Source organism: Microcebus murinus, chromosome 4, assembly GCF_040939455.1.
Source record: "Microcebus murinus isolate Inina chromosome 4, M.murinus_Inina_mat1.0, whole genome shotgun sequence".
Lineage (NCBI taxonomy): Eukaryota > Metazoa > Chordata > Mammalia > Primates > Cheirogaleidae > Microcebus > Microcebus murinus.
The window spans coordinates 6,131,283-6,147,599 of record NC_134107.1 but is presented as its reverse complement, the minus strand read 5'-3'; the positions used below and the strand labels follow the sequence as shown (position 1 = coordinate 6,147,599).

The window sequence follows — 16,317 nt, the reverse complement described above, 5'->3', positions numbered from 1 at the left end:
TCAAATGCCCAGGAGGGCCAGTGTGTCCGTCCGTTACTGTGCTGTGCCCAGGAGGAAGGGGAGTCTTGCAGCTCCCCCTCGCCTCCTACTGCAAGCCCACCCTGTCCTGCGTCCTCTGGCTGCCTGACCTCTCCTGCTCACCTCTGGGCAGTGTGTGCCCAAGGACTGAAGTGGGAGGGAGGTGGAAGTTTCTGCAGGCAACTCGGGGCCCCAAAAGGGCATGCATGGACCACATAGAGTGCTCCCAAGGGATCCCCCCTACCCCTCGGCTGGCAGCCCCTCTCAGGATGGCTTACCCTGGACCTGGCGTAGTCCACAGAGGCAAGTCCCACCCACACCAGGCTCGTGGGCCTCTCCAGCTGCCCGCTGGGTCCCAGATGCTGGCACAGGAAGGGGCTGGACAGTTCTGGTTAGCATGCCTGATTTTTTCCTTCTTTATTAAATGACTGTTTCAAGATGTAATTACAGTTGAAAGTCACATGTTAGAAAGGATAGGTGCATTGAAGGCATAAGAGTGCTCATAGACCCGGCTCTCGAACTGGGGCAGGAGAGAACAAGGAATAAAAAGGCATGAGCCGTGCAGCCCACAGGATGGACGGGCAGGGTGGGTGGACACAGCCCGAGCTCGGCCGAGCTGAGCCTCTGGGCTAGTGGCCCCGGGAGCGGCCTGGCTGAGCAGGCAGAGCTCCCCAAAAGCCCCCAAAAGCAGAGGGACTCCTGCCCTGCAGTCCCCAAGGCCTGGGTCTGTCTCCACTCACACACACACCCACACACACGCCACCTACATGTGGTGTCAGCCCTGAAAAGGTAATAGGAAAGTTCAGAACAAAAACAAAACCTCAAAAGTAAAAAGGCTACGTGTAGCAGAGTAATACCGGAAAGTTATATACACAGGTGGTGACGGCCCCTCGGAAGTGTCCGGGTCACTCGGGGGTGGGGTGGGGGGGCACTGCAGGGGTGCCCCGAGACTGAAGTTACAGGGGCCTCAGTACACGGAGCTGTTCCGGATGCCGCAACACAGCACCATGCTTAGGATCATCTCGAAGATCTGCGGGAAGGTGGCAGGCGGGCACTGTCAGCACCAGGCCCTGTGTGCGGGGCAGCCCCACGGAGCCCAGGCCCCCAGCCTGCCCTGCCCCCGGCTCACCATGATCACGGCGACCACGATAGCCGCAATGCCGATGAGGTACAGCTTCCCGGAGAAGAGCTCGTCGATCTTCTGGTGGCAGTCCTCCTGCAGGGGTGGCCGTCAGGGGTCAGGGGCCAGGCCTCAGCTCCCAGCCCCCTCTTGCCACACAGCAATCCGTGGTCATCGCACAAAGAGCGCAGAGGGGACCCACGGTGGCTACAACACCCTGCCCACTTCAGAAGGACTCTGCCAGGTTTTTATCTCCCATCCATTATTATTATTATTTTTGAGACACAGTCTCACTCTGTTACCCGGGCTACAGTGCCGTGGCATCAGCCTAGCTCACAGCAGCCTCAAACTCCTGGGCTCAAGCGATCCTCCTGCCTCAGCCTCCCGAGTAGCTGGGACTACAGGCATGCACCACCATGCCCGGCTAATATTTTCTATACATTTTTAGTTGGCCAATTAATTTCTATTTTTAGTAGAGATGAGGGTCTTACTCTTGCTCAGGCTGGTCTCAAACTCCTGACCTTGAGTGACCGCCCGCCTTGGCCTCCCAGAGTGCTGGGATGACAGGTGTGAGCCACCGTGCCCGGCCCTAGCTCACATCCATTTTAGAACAACACAAAACACCTGGGACACACTGCCTGTGCCCTTTTTCACTTAGTCTCTCCAGTGCCCTAAAGTGTCACTGGTGTGCACTGCCCAGGTGACGTTCACTGAGGCCTTGGCGGGCGATTTCCAAAGGGTACTATGGCCTCCAGGGCACTACCCCAGGTGGCCAGGGCCCCCCATGTCCCCTAGAGTGCAGGTCCAACTGTGAGACCTGGGTGCACGCCCCCCCTCCCCACCACCACAACTTCTTCACCTGAATGCGCAGCACGGGGCGCCTGCCTCCTCCTGGGCCAGACTTGCCCCCCCCCCCACACACACACACAGGTCAGGGCCCTGCCTGGCACGGCTGCTTCCCCGCCAGGCCAGCCCGCCGCCCAGGGCCCACCCCAGGGAGGCCGCACACGCGCCCACCTTAAACAAGGTGCCGATGAGATTGTTGCCCGAGGGACACAGGTTGTTCTTCAGCACCGAGGTGGTCAGTTTGGACAGCGTGTTGGAGCCGCAGCAATCGAGCTGCGGAGACCAAGGGTGCCGCCGTCAGACCTGGGCACTCGCAGGGGGACGGCAGCCCAGAGCTCCGGGGGATCCAAGGGCAGATGGCCAGGGAGATGCGCCATACAGGGGCCCCCGCGAGCGCGTCTGGGCCAGCCTTCTTCCCTGCCCAGCGGTCGCTGCATACTCGGCCAGCCTGGCCCCCGGGGCTCCCACCCAGGGACCAGCGGAGTCCACGGGGCACTGCCTGCTCCAGGACTCGCCCCAGGAGAGGAACACCCCCACCGGCCTGGGGTCCCAGGGCCCCTGTGCCCTGCCCACCGCCGCCCTGCCCACCGTCTCGTGGAAGGTCTTCACTACGGCCTTGGCGTTGTTGGCGTCATCATCCACCACGGCCTGCTGCAGGGCCTGGTCGTAGAACTGCTTCACGTCCTTGGCGATCTGGGCGCGGCGGGAGCATGGTCACATGCTGGGTAGACACGTCCTCCCCCTGGGAAGGTCCGCCTCCAGGACAAACCCCGGACGGCTGCAAGGCGGCCCTGGGGCCCCTCCCGCCTGAAGCCCCCGAGACCTTCCTGCCAGCTGAGCCCAGGAGGAGCCCAGGGAGCACCGCGCACACCCTGCAACACGAGGGAGGGGCCCTGCCTCCCCTCCAGGCCCGTCGAGGGCCCAGGCTCACCTGGTCCTTGTTGACAAAGCCCCAGATGCCGGCGGCCACCTCGCAGGCGAAGAGGATCACCAGGCAGGTGAAGAACTGGGGGCCACACGGGAGGAGAACGGGGGGGTGGAGAACAGGGTCAGGCTGCGGGCAGCTTGGGGCTGGCCTCCCCACCCTTTCTCCTGCTCCCCACGCGTGTGTGCCTCAGTTTCTCCCACTGGTGACACTGGCACAGGCCTCCCCCTTCCTAGACCGGCCAGGCCCGGGGTGACACAGCCAGGCCCGAGCTCCCGCCGGCGGGGGGCATGCCCAGGACCCTGAGGCTGGCTCAGGGCTGAGACACTCCCTGTTGTGTTCGTGGCTTCTTTCAAAAAAGAAAGGGAAAAGGCCACTTTGGAACAGACATGACGGAGACCAACCACAGTGGGGTTTAATTTGCAAACCAAAGGGGAAAACCAGGGGGCCAGACCCTTAGGAGGGTGCTGAGGCCACCCGGTGAGCCCTGGTCCCGGCTGACCCAGCCGGTTGTGGGGAACCCAGCAGCCTCCCCCCGAACTCCGGGTCCTGCCCCTGTGCCCGCTCTGCCGCCCGCCCCGCCCCCCGGCCCCGCCTCACCGTCCCCAGCAGGCACTGGGATTCCTGGATGGCCCCGTAGCAGCCCAGGAAGCCGACAAACATCATCACGGCGCCCACAGCGATGAGGATGTAGATGCCTTGGGGGAGAGGGGACACCGGTGAGCCAACGCCCCCACCTCCCCCGCCACTGACTCTGGAGGCAGGAAGACACGGCGGGGACGGGTGGAGCAAGGGGTCCTGAAGCCCAGCCTGGCTCTCGCGAGCCATGTGCACGCCACTCTCTGCCTCAGTTTCCCCTTCTATGGATGGGAAGAACACTGTGGACGCCACGGCGAGAAGTGAACGGCACCTACCGTGGGAGCACTTGGAGAACGCCGCGATGGACGCTTCACAGAGACCGTGTCCCGCCAGCCACGACCCACCCCCAGAGGCCCCCGGGTGTGGGACGATGAGACCCGCCCCCGTCTCGGCTCGGGGCTGGTGCCTCAGGTGCTGTCTGGCCGGCCCAGCTGCTGGCCTGGGAGTGATGGCGCCCTGGCGCTGGATGGATGCCAGCCCCCGGCGCAGGCGCGTGGGGGGGATCCGGGGCCTTGCTGGCCTCCCCGCCCCCGCCCCGTCCCACCGTAGGGCAGCCCTTCAGCTGCGCCCAGCCCTGGGGAAACAGCGTCTGAACTGGCTGCTCTGTGTGCCTGGGGGTCAGGACTCCCGGCACACCCGCCCCCTCCCCGGCCCTGACAAAGAGCCTTTGTGGAGGCGGCATCTGCTCCCGCCAGCCCACACTGGGGCGGCCAGCAGCTCCACCAGGCCGACTCTGGTGGCCAGAGGGGATCAGAGCAGCCCCCAGCCGCTGGGGACACGGCAAAGCCCACGTCCAGGGGTAGCAGCCCTGCTGTCCAGTGACTAACCTGCCAGGTGGTCCCCGCTCCCCTGAGGGCAGTTCCCCAGCACAGGGGAAGCCATAACTTAGGACAGGTGGGCGGGCGGCCCCAGGGCTAGAGGCCTGTTGTGGCCCATGGGGTGCCATGTGGTCAGACACCTGTTTCCAGCACCAGCCCTGCCCTGGCGCGCTGGAGCCAGCCTGGCAAGCCCCCTCCCACGGCACCGCTGCCCTGCTGGAGCCTGGCGCAGCCCTGGTCCCTGCCCTCGCCCCAAGCAGCCTCCACCGGAAGCTAGGTGACCCTGCAGCTCCTCTCTGGCCACGCCAGGCCAGGTGCTGACCTGTGAGCAGAAGCTGCTCCAGCCACAAACTTCAGCCACTGCAGGCCAAGGAGAGCAGCCCCTTCCAAAAATGCCTGCCCTGGGGCTGCCCCGCTCCAACCCTGGCAAAGCCACACCCATGGCGTCCCGGTCCCGGGGCGAGGACCCTCGGGAACTCGGTGGGCAGAGGAGGGGGAGGAACGTGCCATGGAACCTGCCTGGGCTCCTCTGGTGGCCCTGGAGGACAAGGCCCAGGGTTGCTGGGAGGGTACCCCCAATTTGAACCAAGTACCCCAATTATCTGGGGAGGAGGGGCTCTCAAGGGTTCAGAGGATGCTGGCTGGGCCCTCTGGTCACCTCGTCCTCCGGCACCCGGGCAAAGCTGCTAAGCACGCCCAGCCCCGTGCACAGGGGCAAGGTCTCCACGAACGCCGGGATGGGCAGGCTTCCCCTTCCTCCTCCTGACACTCAAACCTGCGGGGCCACCCCCGCCTGGGGAGAGGGTCACGGGGCCATCCCCAGGATGAACCGGGCCCAGAACCCACTGCCAGCCGCAGGCCCCGGTCTCTGGGGAGGACAAGGCCGGATCAACAGGCCTAGAAGGGTAGGGCGGGAGGAATGGGCAGCGAGTGGCGCCCAGGGTGTCTGGGAGGGACGCTGAGTGGCCCCCTGGGGCCCTGGGCAGCAGCCAGGCCGAGCAGGACTCCGGCAGGCCTGGGGCACACATGGCACCCGCCCACCCCTCAGCACGTGGGGACAGCGGGACGTCCCAGAGGCCCCTCCTTTGAAGGACAGAAACATCTCAACAATGGCTCCCAGAGAGCTGCCAGGGCCAGGCCCTGCCTCCGCTGCCAGGGGCGTGGGGAGGAGGAGGGTGCCGCTCTGCACGGGACAGTCCTCCTCCCCCTCCTCCACCGCCCCTGCTCCTGGGGGCCCCCCGCTCCCGCCTAATAAGGCAGCAAGGTGCGGCCGCCTGCCGGGCAGCTGAGTCACGCCAGCCTCCGGGCCTTGGACTGCATCCCTCCCGCTCCGCTGCCTCAGCTGTTCCAGGGCAGCCCAGGCCCCCAGCCCCACCCTCCCCAGGACGCCTCCCCTGAAATTCCACACGTTAAAATAAGCCAGGTCTTGACACGGCTCCTCCCACCTCGCCAGCTGCGCCCTCCTGCCCTGGCTCAGCCAGGAGGGGCCTGGTGGGGTCCCCACACAGCACAGGCCCGACTCCTCCCGCCCACAGAGCCGTTTCTGGCCAGCCTGCGCCACGCCCCCCTGCCTCTGTCATCCCTTGTCCTACCCGCTGGCTAGGCCTCCCTCCTCCTGGAAGCCCTCCCTGACCACCTGTCGGGGGTGCCCCGGGCTCCCAGGATCAGTGCCTGCCCCAGGTGGGCACTCACCTACGTAGAAGGTGTTGGGTGCCGGCCTGTCTCCCAGCTCCAGGTAGAGGAGGTTGGTGGTCTGCGGGTCATGGCGGAGCCACAGGGCCACGCCCAGGATCACACCTCCGGCCAGCTGGGGAAAGAGCAGGAACCAAGTTAGCTGCAGCCCGGAGCACTGTGGCAGTGAGTGTGGCCGCCGCGCAGGGCCACCGTCCTGAGTGGCGCCCGCCCGCTGTCTGAGATGCCCCGGGGAGCCTTGGGGACCGGGCGCCACGTGGCGGGTCCTTCTGCGCCATCCACTTGGAGCCCTGCCCCTCACCAGCACCTCTGAGTGCCGCGCCGGGGCAGGGTGGCCCGACACGGGCCACTTAGATCTGTGTCTCAGACAGGTGCCTGGACACTTCCTTAGCCTGTGTCCCAGACAGTGGACGAAATATCCGTAAACACCGAATTGTAAACGGGACTCCTGTGTTTTTATCTGCTGGGGCTTGCCAGAAGCCACACCCACCAGACCCGAGCACCCCAGGAGCACTGGCCCGCCCCTGGGGGGTGGTACCGCCCCAACTGTGGCGGGTGTGTTTGGGGACCGTCCTGGGTACACTGAGAACCCTGGGGCAGTGGGGGCTCCAGCCTCTGCTGCCAGGGCAGGGTGGGGGTGTGAGGCCGCTGGCCCCCGTGGGTGGTGGCAGCCAAGGCTTGCGGCGGCTGGTGGGACAAGTCCCACGGCCATCGGAGCTAGGGAGAGGCGCTCTAGCAAGGAAGGAAGTGGCGCCAAGGCCCCCTCGACAGGCGGGAGGAAGAGGCGCAGGGAGCCCGGCCCGCGGGGCCCCGTGCTCACAACGCCCAGCTCTGCCGGGGGGTCTGCCATGAGGCTCGGCCCCTCCCTCACGGGGGGTGGGGGGGTCACAGCCTCGTCCGCCAATGCCCCTGGACCAGCACACGCAGCCCTCATGAATGACCAGTGACCCCGAGTCCTGCCTGCCCCAGCCTCCCCCACGCCAGCACCCTCGGCCACTGCCTGCAGCGCTCCTCTCTGGTCAGATGGAGGGGGGCCTCTTCAGATCCCCTCTGGGGTTTCGTCCCTCCCCAGGTGTGGAGCTCAGCCCCACACCCCTCCTGCAGCCTGGGGACACTGCGTTCCAAGGACAGGGACAGCCGGTCAGCTGCAGGGTCCCTGGGCGGTGAGGAGGGCCCCGTCTCCCTGGGAGGACATCGCGAGAATCACCCAAACCTGGCCCTGGCAGGGGCCGCCGGAGGCGGGCAGACAGGGGGTGTCAGGTCCCACAGCAGGAGCTCTGCCTGCCCCCTCCGTGCCACCCTCACCCAGGGCCAGGCCTGTGGGGCTTCCTGGAGGAGGAGGCAGGGGGGTCTGGAACAAAACCAGCCAGGTGAGAGGTGCCAGCTCTGGAGAGCTCCGGGGGCAGGGGGGAGCGCACGTCCCCCTGCCTGGGCAGGTCCTGTCCCCCTGCAGGCAGGGCCAGCGCCCAGGCCCCGCCACGCCAGCACTGGCTGCTTCTGGATGCTGAGCCCACGACAGGCCAGGGGCCGCCGGTCCGAGGCAGAAGGGAAACTGAGATCTGGGCCCGAGAACACCACCTGGCAGCCCTGCTCCTGCCCCAGGGGCCGGCGGGGGCGGGGCAGGGTGTGCTCAGCGGAGCGCAGTGAAGTTCAGGCCCCAGCGGCAGGGGCCACCCCCAGGAAAGCCCAGAAGGGCCCTGGGGACGCCCTGTGCAGACTGGCCCCAGCGCGGGCGCAGGGTGGAGGAGGCGTGGGCTCGCGGCCCTGCCCATCCCCTCTGACTCCTGCCCGCCGCCACCCCTGCACGGACCTCCGACTGGGGCCTGGCCTCCAGCAAGGCCAGGGAGGTCTGTGGGCACCGGCAGCTGTGGGCGCCCGACCTCAAAGGGACTGTGGGTGGCACCCCCGCCCCGCAGGGCCACCAGGCCCCCTCTCCGGGCACCCCCACCACACGGGCCCGAGCCGTGGTTTCTCAGCCTAGCCCCTTCGTGGCAGGCCGCAACCCGGCTGCTCCTAGGGGAGTTTCAACTCAGTTTTCAAACTTTGGTTTGGAGAGAAGGGCTCCGGCTCTCCCACCCCCACCGTGTTGGCCGCTGGGACCCCGGGTGCGCCCCTCCCAGGACGAGGCCTCGGGGTCCTGCGGGAGCCCACAGCTGGGGCTCCTCTGTGCCTGTGGCTCCCACGGGGGCGGGGAGGGCGGCTGGCGGTGGCCCCGGCGGGGAGGAGGAGGTGGCAGGCTGCGAGTTGCTGTGGCAACCCTGGCTTCCTCCAGCGGCTCTGAAAACATCACTTATTTTGTTTTGAAGTCTCTGTGTTCCAGAGACTGCTGCGTGCAAGACGCTCCCGGACGCAGGGGGGCAGGTGGATGGGGGAGCAGCCCCGGCCCCGTTCCGCCCTCTGCGGTCACAGAGACCTGGTTACAGCCCTGACTCAGCTGCGGGGGCCGCGGGGCCCCATCCTCCTGTGCCTCAGTGTCCCCACCTGCGCCGAGCCCAGCCCACGCCCTCCCTGGCTGCCCAGGGCCTACCCGTCTTCCTGGCCCGAGGTGCTGGGGGGACAATCCCCATCTTGCGGGCCACGTGGGCTCAGCCACTAACCCAACCCGCCGTCCATGAACTTCAGGCCACGGCGCCACGCCTTGCTCCGTTTCGGGAAGGGGCTTTCCGCTCCGGCGCCCGGGCTGGGGGGAGGCTGCCCCCACAGGAGCCCGTCGGCCCCCAAGCCCTCAGGGAAGCCCACCCGAGGGGGTCGTCAGCGAGGGGGAGCCTCCAGGCCGAGATGGGGTGGGGGCAGCCGGAGATGGGGGCTCACGGGGGGTGGGGGCCCTAGCGACGCTTCCAGGGTGGAAAGCACGTTCACGCTCCTGATGGCGGTGACAGTCTCTCTGGGGACGAACACGTGAAAACTCACTGAGCTGTGCATCTTACACACGTGCACTGAGGGTGAGGCTCAGCGAGATTAAACAAAGCTGTCCCAGCCGCCCCCACGCCCCCAAAGCCCCGACGGCCCAGCTCCGCCGGGGTCAGAGTTCGCTCTGGGCCCCGGACAGCCCAGGCGGCCCACGGGCGCTCCGGGCGGGAGCTGGCGCCCTGGGCTCTCAGCAGCCAGCGGGTGTCGTCAGACACGCTGCAGCCCGGTTCCCGGAACCGCGGTTCGAGGAAAGCAGAGCGGGGAGCCGGGGTGACTGTGGGACACGCGTGTCAGCTGCAGACGAGAGCCCAGCCCGGGCGGGAGCAGGCCGTGACGGGGTTGGCTGGGGGCCCGGGGCGGGGACCTCGTGAAGCGTGGCCCGAGGGCCTGTGGCTGGTCCTGTGGCCTGGATGACCTCGGGCCCGCTGCAGCCTCCCTGTTCCTATGGAACCCGCGCACGCACACGGGGAAACAGAGGCGCAGCAGAGGCCGACACCCAGAGTGGCCATGCAACGGTGACTGTCGCCACAGTGACGTGTCACAAACGAGAGTCGTCCCCCTCCCCACGGACGCAGCCCTGCCGAGAGCCCACCCATCGGAAGTGGCACCGCCACGTGCCACCTGCCCCAACACTCCACCCCCGGGGCATGGGGGCCGGGCGGTTCTCAGGCTGGGGTTCCCGGAGGGCCCCGCACGAGGGTGCAGACACAGAAAGGAGTGTGCGTAACTCCGTGAGGATTCTGTTTCTGTTTCCTTCCTCCTTCCTGAGAATTAATAAATAACAGAGCAGCTCCAGCCAGCGGCTGCCAAGCACACAGGGTTCCTGCCCAGCCTGTCTGCGCGTTCCAAAAAGCCGTTACAAGGGAGCAAAGGGGGCAGGCGCCGCTGGCAGGCCTGGGACAGCCCCTCCTGTGCCAGCCGCCACTGCCCCCCCCCCCCCAGAGCCCGGACAGCCAGGCGCTGTGGGGCCAGGGGGCTGTGCTACAGCACACAGGGCCACCCCTCAGCTGGGGACGGGCATCTGGTGGTCCCCACCAGCTGGGCCAAGTGGCCACCACTTGTCCTGCCCACACGCCCGCGGGGACTAGGATGGCATACGTAGGCTTACCCCCACTGAGCAGCAGCTGAGTGTCCCCGAGTCTCTAGCCCAGATCCCCCCAACTCGATGCTCTTGGAGAGAGGGGCTGCCAGGCAGTGGCACGCTGTGGGCCTGGGGGGCTACAGACCCCGCGCCTCCTCACTGCCGCCTGGGGGGTGCACATTTGTGCTGGGAAGTGCACAGAAAGTGCCCACTTGGCTCGGCCAGCGAGGTGCAGGGGCCCTGACAGCCCCTCCCCGGGAGGACAGGGAGGGCCGGAGACGGGAAGGAGGGAGGAAGTCCCCTCAGGGACGCTGGGACAGGCCAGAGGGAAGAGTCCCGGCCAGAATGCTTTCAGGATGGGACGCCAGAGCGCGGGGGTGGGGGTGTAGGTGCTGATGCCGTGGGGGAGGGGAGCTGGTCCCTGCAGGCCAATCCCGGGCTCTCCCCCAACCATGAGGAGACAGGGCCCGTCCCAGGCCTTCCCGGGAAGCAGCAGCTGCCCCCGCCAGGGGCCCGGGCGGGAAGGAAGCGTGGAGGGAAGAGCAGGAATCCTCACCTCGGTCAGGAAGTGGAAACTCCACTCACACGGCCCCTGGCCTCAGGAAGCTGCCTGTCCCAGCATCTAAAAATAGGTGCCAGGCGAGGACGCTGGCCCTTCTGGGACCTGCGAGCCACTTCCCGCAGGGCCGGGAGGTGAGCACGGGCTCGGGGGACACTCCACTACCTCTCGGGGCTGGGGGCGGGCACAGGCGCCCTGAGCAGCAGGCCCCTTCCAGGCCAGACCCCGCACCTGCCCTGCCCCCTGCACCTGGCCCTCCTCTGGGAAGCCCCCCTGCACCTGGCCCTCCTCTAGGAAGCCCCCCTGCACCTGGCCCTCCTCTGGGAAACCCCCCTGCCCCTGGGCCCTGCAAGGAGGCGCACGGGGACACAGACCTGCTGGGAAAGGCACAGCGCAGCCGTGGGGTGTGGCCGTGTGCTCCCAAGGACGAGGTCTGGCACCCCCAGGGCAGGTGACGGAAGGTGGGTGTGTCTCAGGCAGGCACCAGTGAGCAGGTGCAAGAGGCCCAGGGTCCCCGGCGTGTCTCTGCCCAGCAGCAGCACCTGGGACGCCGCCGGCACTGCCTGGCCGAGGGCTGGTCCTACTCCCACTCGGGCGAGGACACCAGGACACTCCAGGCTGTGGCTCTGGCTCTCAGCCGCCTCCTCCTGCTGTCACTTGGAACCTCAGTTTCCTTATCACCCCAGTGACCCTGAGAACACCCCAGGCAGCAGGGTTGGCTCCCAGCCCAGTGCCCGCCTGGCTCAGAGGAGCCCGGCTGCGAGGGCAGAGGGCAGAGGGCAGGGCGGGGGGAGCAGGATGCTGAGAGGGGGCGCTCACCCTGGGTGGGGTGAGGGAGTCTGTGCCTCCCAAACCGCTGTCCCCTCAGAGATCTGGGGCCCCCGGCCCCCAGGACTGGAGCCCTGGGAGGGCAGGCGGGCGGGGCGGGGGGCCTTCACTGACGACGGCCCTGCCCCGGCCAGTGCACCCCAGCAGCCCCCCGAAGCTTGCTGTCAGCTGCAGCACAGCACCAACTACGGGGCCTAACCACAAGCAACGGCCCAGGGAAGCCGTTATGGGGCACCCGCCCGGACTCCCCCAAGGAAGTTAATAGCCCCGTGCACCACAGGGCACCTGGGGGGCCGCCCCTCACCCGCCCCCTCCAGGAGGCCCCGTGACCTGAGCCTTCCTGTCTTCCACACCCACCTCAGTACTCGGGGACGGGGGAGGGAAGCATTTACTTTCCACGCTAGGAAAAGGGGAGCATCTCCAGAGAAGGGGCGCGGCGGTCAGGGTGGCGGTGTGGGCCCCAGGCTCCGCCAGGCTGGCCGGCTCGCCGTCTCCCTGGCCTGCGTGGCGCTCAGACCCCCAGGTCCGGCCCTCTCGGCCCCTGCTGGGCACCCTCACCACTGACTCAATGCACTTATGAGGGCCGAGCCCCTGGCCACCCAGCCCCTACCAGATCTTGCCCCTGGGGGCAGCTGCCAGGGCACCCGGAGTAAGGCCCAGCCACCAGCTGTCAGCCCCCCTTGCGCAGGGAGCCGCCCCACCCGAGGGCCTACCCCAAGTGGTCTCTGACTCAGCCCCCGCCCCACAGCCCACTGGCAGAGAGGCTTCTGAGGTTAGGCCCAGAAGTACGGAGCGTGTGTGTGTGTTTGGAGGGGGAGCGCTGAGTAAGTCCAGAGGCTTCTGGAAGGTGCCCAGCAGGCGGGGCCCACCCCATCTCACTGCACAGGCGGGAATGACTCAGAGGCGAAGGCCGCTGGGGGCCGTTTCGGGGTGAGCCTGGCTCTCCGTGCAGAAGAGGGGTCCCGGGGACAAGGTGGCACCTCCAAGGCTGGAAGACCGGCCAGCACTGTGTGCCCGGCCTGGGTCACAGGAGGTCAGGGCCAGAGCAAGGGGCACCTGGGCCTCTCCCCAGCCCCACCCCTGCCCAGGGTCCTTCCAGAACCCCGACTGCTCCCTCCCTCAGGCATCTGCGCTTTAAACCTTATTAATCCAATAACTGGAGGCTCTCCCGGAACCTGGGTTTCAGGTGCGGAGACGGGGCATGGGGGTGGGGTGTGTCCTTGTCTGGGTTGGGGGACAGTTACGTATGATGACAGAGTGGACTGGATTCTGCAGACAGAGCTGACCTGGGGCTGGGCGGGGGTGGGAGCCAGCCCCTCACACCCAGGGAAGGAACGCGGGCTCTCGGGCACCAGCTCTGGTCCCAGAAGGGAGGGTGGGCAACAAGTGGGACCAGAGCAGAGCCAGCCAGGAGGGTGGCCAGGGTCCCAGGCCCCCCAGCTCCTTGTTCGAGGCCCGTACCCCTCCCTGCTGAAACACCTGCACCAGGCCAGTCTGTCCCAGAGGCAAACCAGACTTCCTCTCTTGGTGGGCCTGGCCCGGGCCATTTCCCCAGAGCTGGACAGCCAGACAGCCCGGGGAAAAGTCCACTCCCCCCAGCTCCACGAGACCAGGCACAGGAAGTCCCCGCCCCCACCCAGAGACGCCTGGGTTGCAGCCCCTCTCCCAGAAGGATGGTGACAGACTGGCTAAGTGACAGACAGTCATGTGCTGTCTGGAATTGAGAATTAAATGCCAGTTAGCAAGGCTTCTAATCAGTCTCCTCAAGGCTTCTAATCAGTCTCCTTCCTGGCCGGGTCTGGCCTACAAGGAGGCCACCAGCTACGTTAGGCTGGGGGAAGAGCAGCCAGTCCCCGGTGGGGGACGCTGTTCTTCTCTCCCCAGGGACCGGTGGCACCTCTCACGCACTCCCTGGCCCGCCAGTGCCAGCCGGCAGGGAGAAAAGGCTGTTATCATACCCATTTCGCAGATGTGGCAGTGAGGCTCACGCAGGCCAGGCGCCTGGCTCTCCTGCCCTGCCCCCAGCTGTCCGTCAAGGTCTCAGGAACCCCCCTGAGCTACGGGATTTCCAGGCTGCCCTGCCGGGCCAGGGCCTCTGCACTGTGTCCTTGCCCCTGCCTCCCGGCCATGAACTCCCGGGCAGGAGGACAGGGACCCGCTGGGCCCCACAGCAGGCTCTCGTCAGGGCAGGGCGTGCACTCCGCCCGGGGGTCCTGGAGGGAGAGCCGGGGTGTGTGTGAGCGTGCGTGTACAGGTGAGCAGGTGTGCACAGGTCAGCGTGCGCCGTCGGTGCACGGGCTGCCTCTGCTGCCCCCGCCTCTCCCGCGGGGAAGCATTTTCCTGTTTCTCTAAAACGGAACTTTTACAAAGTGCCCCGTCCAGACACCCACTGTCGACCTCTTCCTCTGCCAGCCTCCTCCTGCCCGCCCAGCACATGCCGCGTCTGGGACAGCCCCAGGTCCTCCAGGCCCTGCAGGGCGCCTGCAACCCGCTCCCCAAGGCGCCCCCCACTCTCTCGGCCGGGCTCTCCTCGCCGAGCTCCCTTCAAACACCATGCCAGCACCCACTCCCCTGCCCTGCCTGCCACGCCCCTCCGTCAGCACTTAGGGCATTCGCTAATCCACCGGCAGCCCCGGAGACAGGGGCCTGGGGGACCCCACTTTGGAGGGGAGGAAGCTGAGGCCCAGGACCAGAGTCGTGGGGTGGGGACTTCACCGAGGCCCAACCCCCTGGCACCTAGCTCTCATAGCACAAGCCCTGTGATGCCAGGGGCAGAGGGGGCTCCACGGGGGGAGGGAGGGAGGCCGCCAGCACCGCCTTGCTCAGCCCCGGCCAGGCGGGGCCCACGTGGGTGGTGGGTCCTCGGGGACTGTGGCCGGAAGCAGGCCTCAATGCTCTGCACTGGGTGGGCCCTGGGAGGGGAGGGGCCGGCCTGAGAACAGAGCGCCTGGGGCTGGGATGGGATGTGTTCTTGGGCCTCCACCCCAGCTGGTGGGAAACTACCGGCCTGGGCTGGACAAGCTCCCGGGGGAGATGCCCAGGAGACCTCCCAGCTGGGCAGGTGGGAGGGACTCCCCGTACTGACAAGAGGGCAAAAACCCACTTCTGGAGAAGCCGCTGCCCCCGCCTAGGCTGCCTGCCCCACACCCATGCTTTCCTTTAGGGCCCGGGCAGGGGCGTCCCGCCAGCCTGGGCAGAAACAGGCAAGGCTAGCCAGCACTGGTGCCCGCCTCTGCAGCCCGGGCCCCGGGGCCATGCCTGGGCAGCTCCTGGGTTCCACTCCCAGGGCACAGCAATGGCCACGGTGACGTCCCACTGGTGTCCCCGGGCGGGCCGAGCCGTGGCCGGCAAGGTGGGCTTGGGGAGGTGCGGGGGACCCCCGACTCCGCTCTCAGCTGGGAGGCCAGTCCCCTCTCGGTCCTCCCCCTCCAGTGACCCACGCGGGGTCTCCAGCAGTCCAGACAGAAAACAGATGTCCCCGCGCCACACACGGGCTCCAGGGCCCATTTCAGAAGTTCGCCCTCCCTGCCTCAACTGGAGAAATGCACGGTCCACTGGGATGTCGGGGTGGGGAGGGGGTGGCAGCCTGGGGGCCCAGGGGGGGCTTGTGGCCACTGCAAGGGGCCCAGCCAAGGGGAGGCAGGGCACAGCCACTCAGTCCTTCCAGGACAAGAAGGACTCTCCACCCCATCCCCAACTCCAGGGCTTACAGGAAATGGAAACAAAAGGCAAAAGCCCCATCAATCAAGTCCCGGTCAGGAAGACGGGTCAGCGGAGAGCAACTCTCGGCAGGAGACGGTCCTGCACCCAAGCTGGCACCCTGAGAAGACTCACGCATGGGCACCGCCTTGCACAGTGGAGACTTGGGCACCCGCTCCGGGAAGCGGGCCCTGGTGCTCGGAGACCCCCACAGGTCTTTGGGCCATCTTTTGCCTTGTGCCAACTCAGAACCGCCCAGCCCCTCCCTTTAAAAAACCCCCACAACCCCCTCCCAGGAGCAAGGCCAGGGCTGAAATCTGGGTGCGGAGAGGGAGACGGTTCCCAGGAAACCAGGCCACCACGGTGCAGGCACCCAGCACGCGGGACATCCCAGGCACTGTGAACTCCCTGTCGCGCGCTCCGCCCGAAGCCTGACCCTCAGGGCGGTCCCCAAGGTGGCGACAGCGGACTGGAGGGTGGGCTGGGATGGGGGAAGAGTGGGGCGGACGGTCCCAGGGCTCCGGCGGAGACTGCGCGTCCCCCCATCCAGGGGCGGTGGCCCCGATGAGCTCATGGGGGCGGGGCGCTCGAAGTCCCGCCCTCGAGCCCCCCTTCGCCCCGTGAAGCGGGAGGTCCCCGAAACTGCGGCAAGGGGGAATGCGCGCCCGCCCCCCCGCCGGCCGAGGGGCGGCCGAGCGCGCGCGCGGCCCCAGCACGAAGCGGGAGCGCAGCGGCGGCCGCAGGGGCTCGCAGCCCCCGGCCCGCGTCGGGGGCGTGGCGGCCCCCGCGACCCCCCAGCCGCGCCGGGAGCCCACAGGTGGCGCCGCGGCTCGGTGGCCCGGGCCTAGCACGGCCGCCGGCCCGCTGCGCAGGGGTGCGCCCCCGCCCCGGCCCCGGCCCGGCCCCCGCCCCGGCCCCCCGCCGGCGCTCACCCAGAAGACGAAATTGAAGACGAAGAGCAGGTACTTGATGCACTTGGTGCAGCCCTCCACTCCCATGGCGGCGGCGGCCGGGGCGCGGGCCGGGCTGCGCGGCGGGCGGGCGGGCGGCTGGGGCGGAGGTGGCCGGGGCCTGGCGCGCGGGTCGGGGGCGGCGGGCCGCGGGCCGGCGCTGCGGGGCGGACGCGGGTTGCGCGGGGCGCGGGCGCGGACGGCCTGGCCGGGGGAGCGGAGGGGTCGCGGC

General features: G+C 67.8%; 1 protein-coding gene across 1 annotated transcript; it reads right to left on the bottom strand.

The window, feature by feature from the left end:
* Positions 1–410: 410 nt before the first annotated feature.
* CD81 (CD81 molecule) lies at positions 411–16,226 on the bottom strand. The gene is made up of 8 exons (XM_012757690.3): positions 16,068–16,226; positions 6,059–6,173; positions 3,510–3,607; positions 2,916–2,990; positions 2,573–2,677; positions 2,156–2,257; positions 1,148–1,234; positions 411–1,048 (listed from the first exon to the last, which is right to left on the bottom strand). Exons 1-8 carry the CDS (start codon positions 16,131–16,133, stop codon positions 986–988), a joined length of 711 nt encoding a protein of 236 aa, XP_012613144.2. The 5' UTR covers positions 16,134–16,226; the 3' UTR covers positions 411–985.
* Positions 16,227–16,317: the final 91 nt, after the last annotated feature.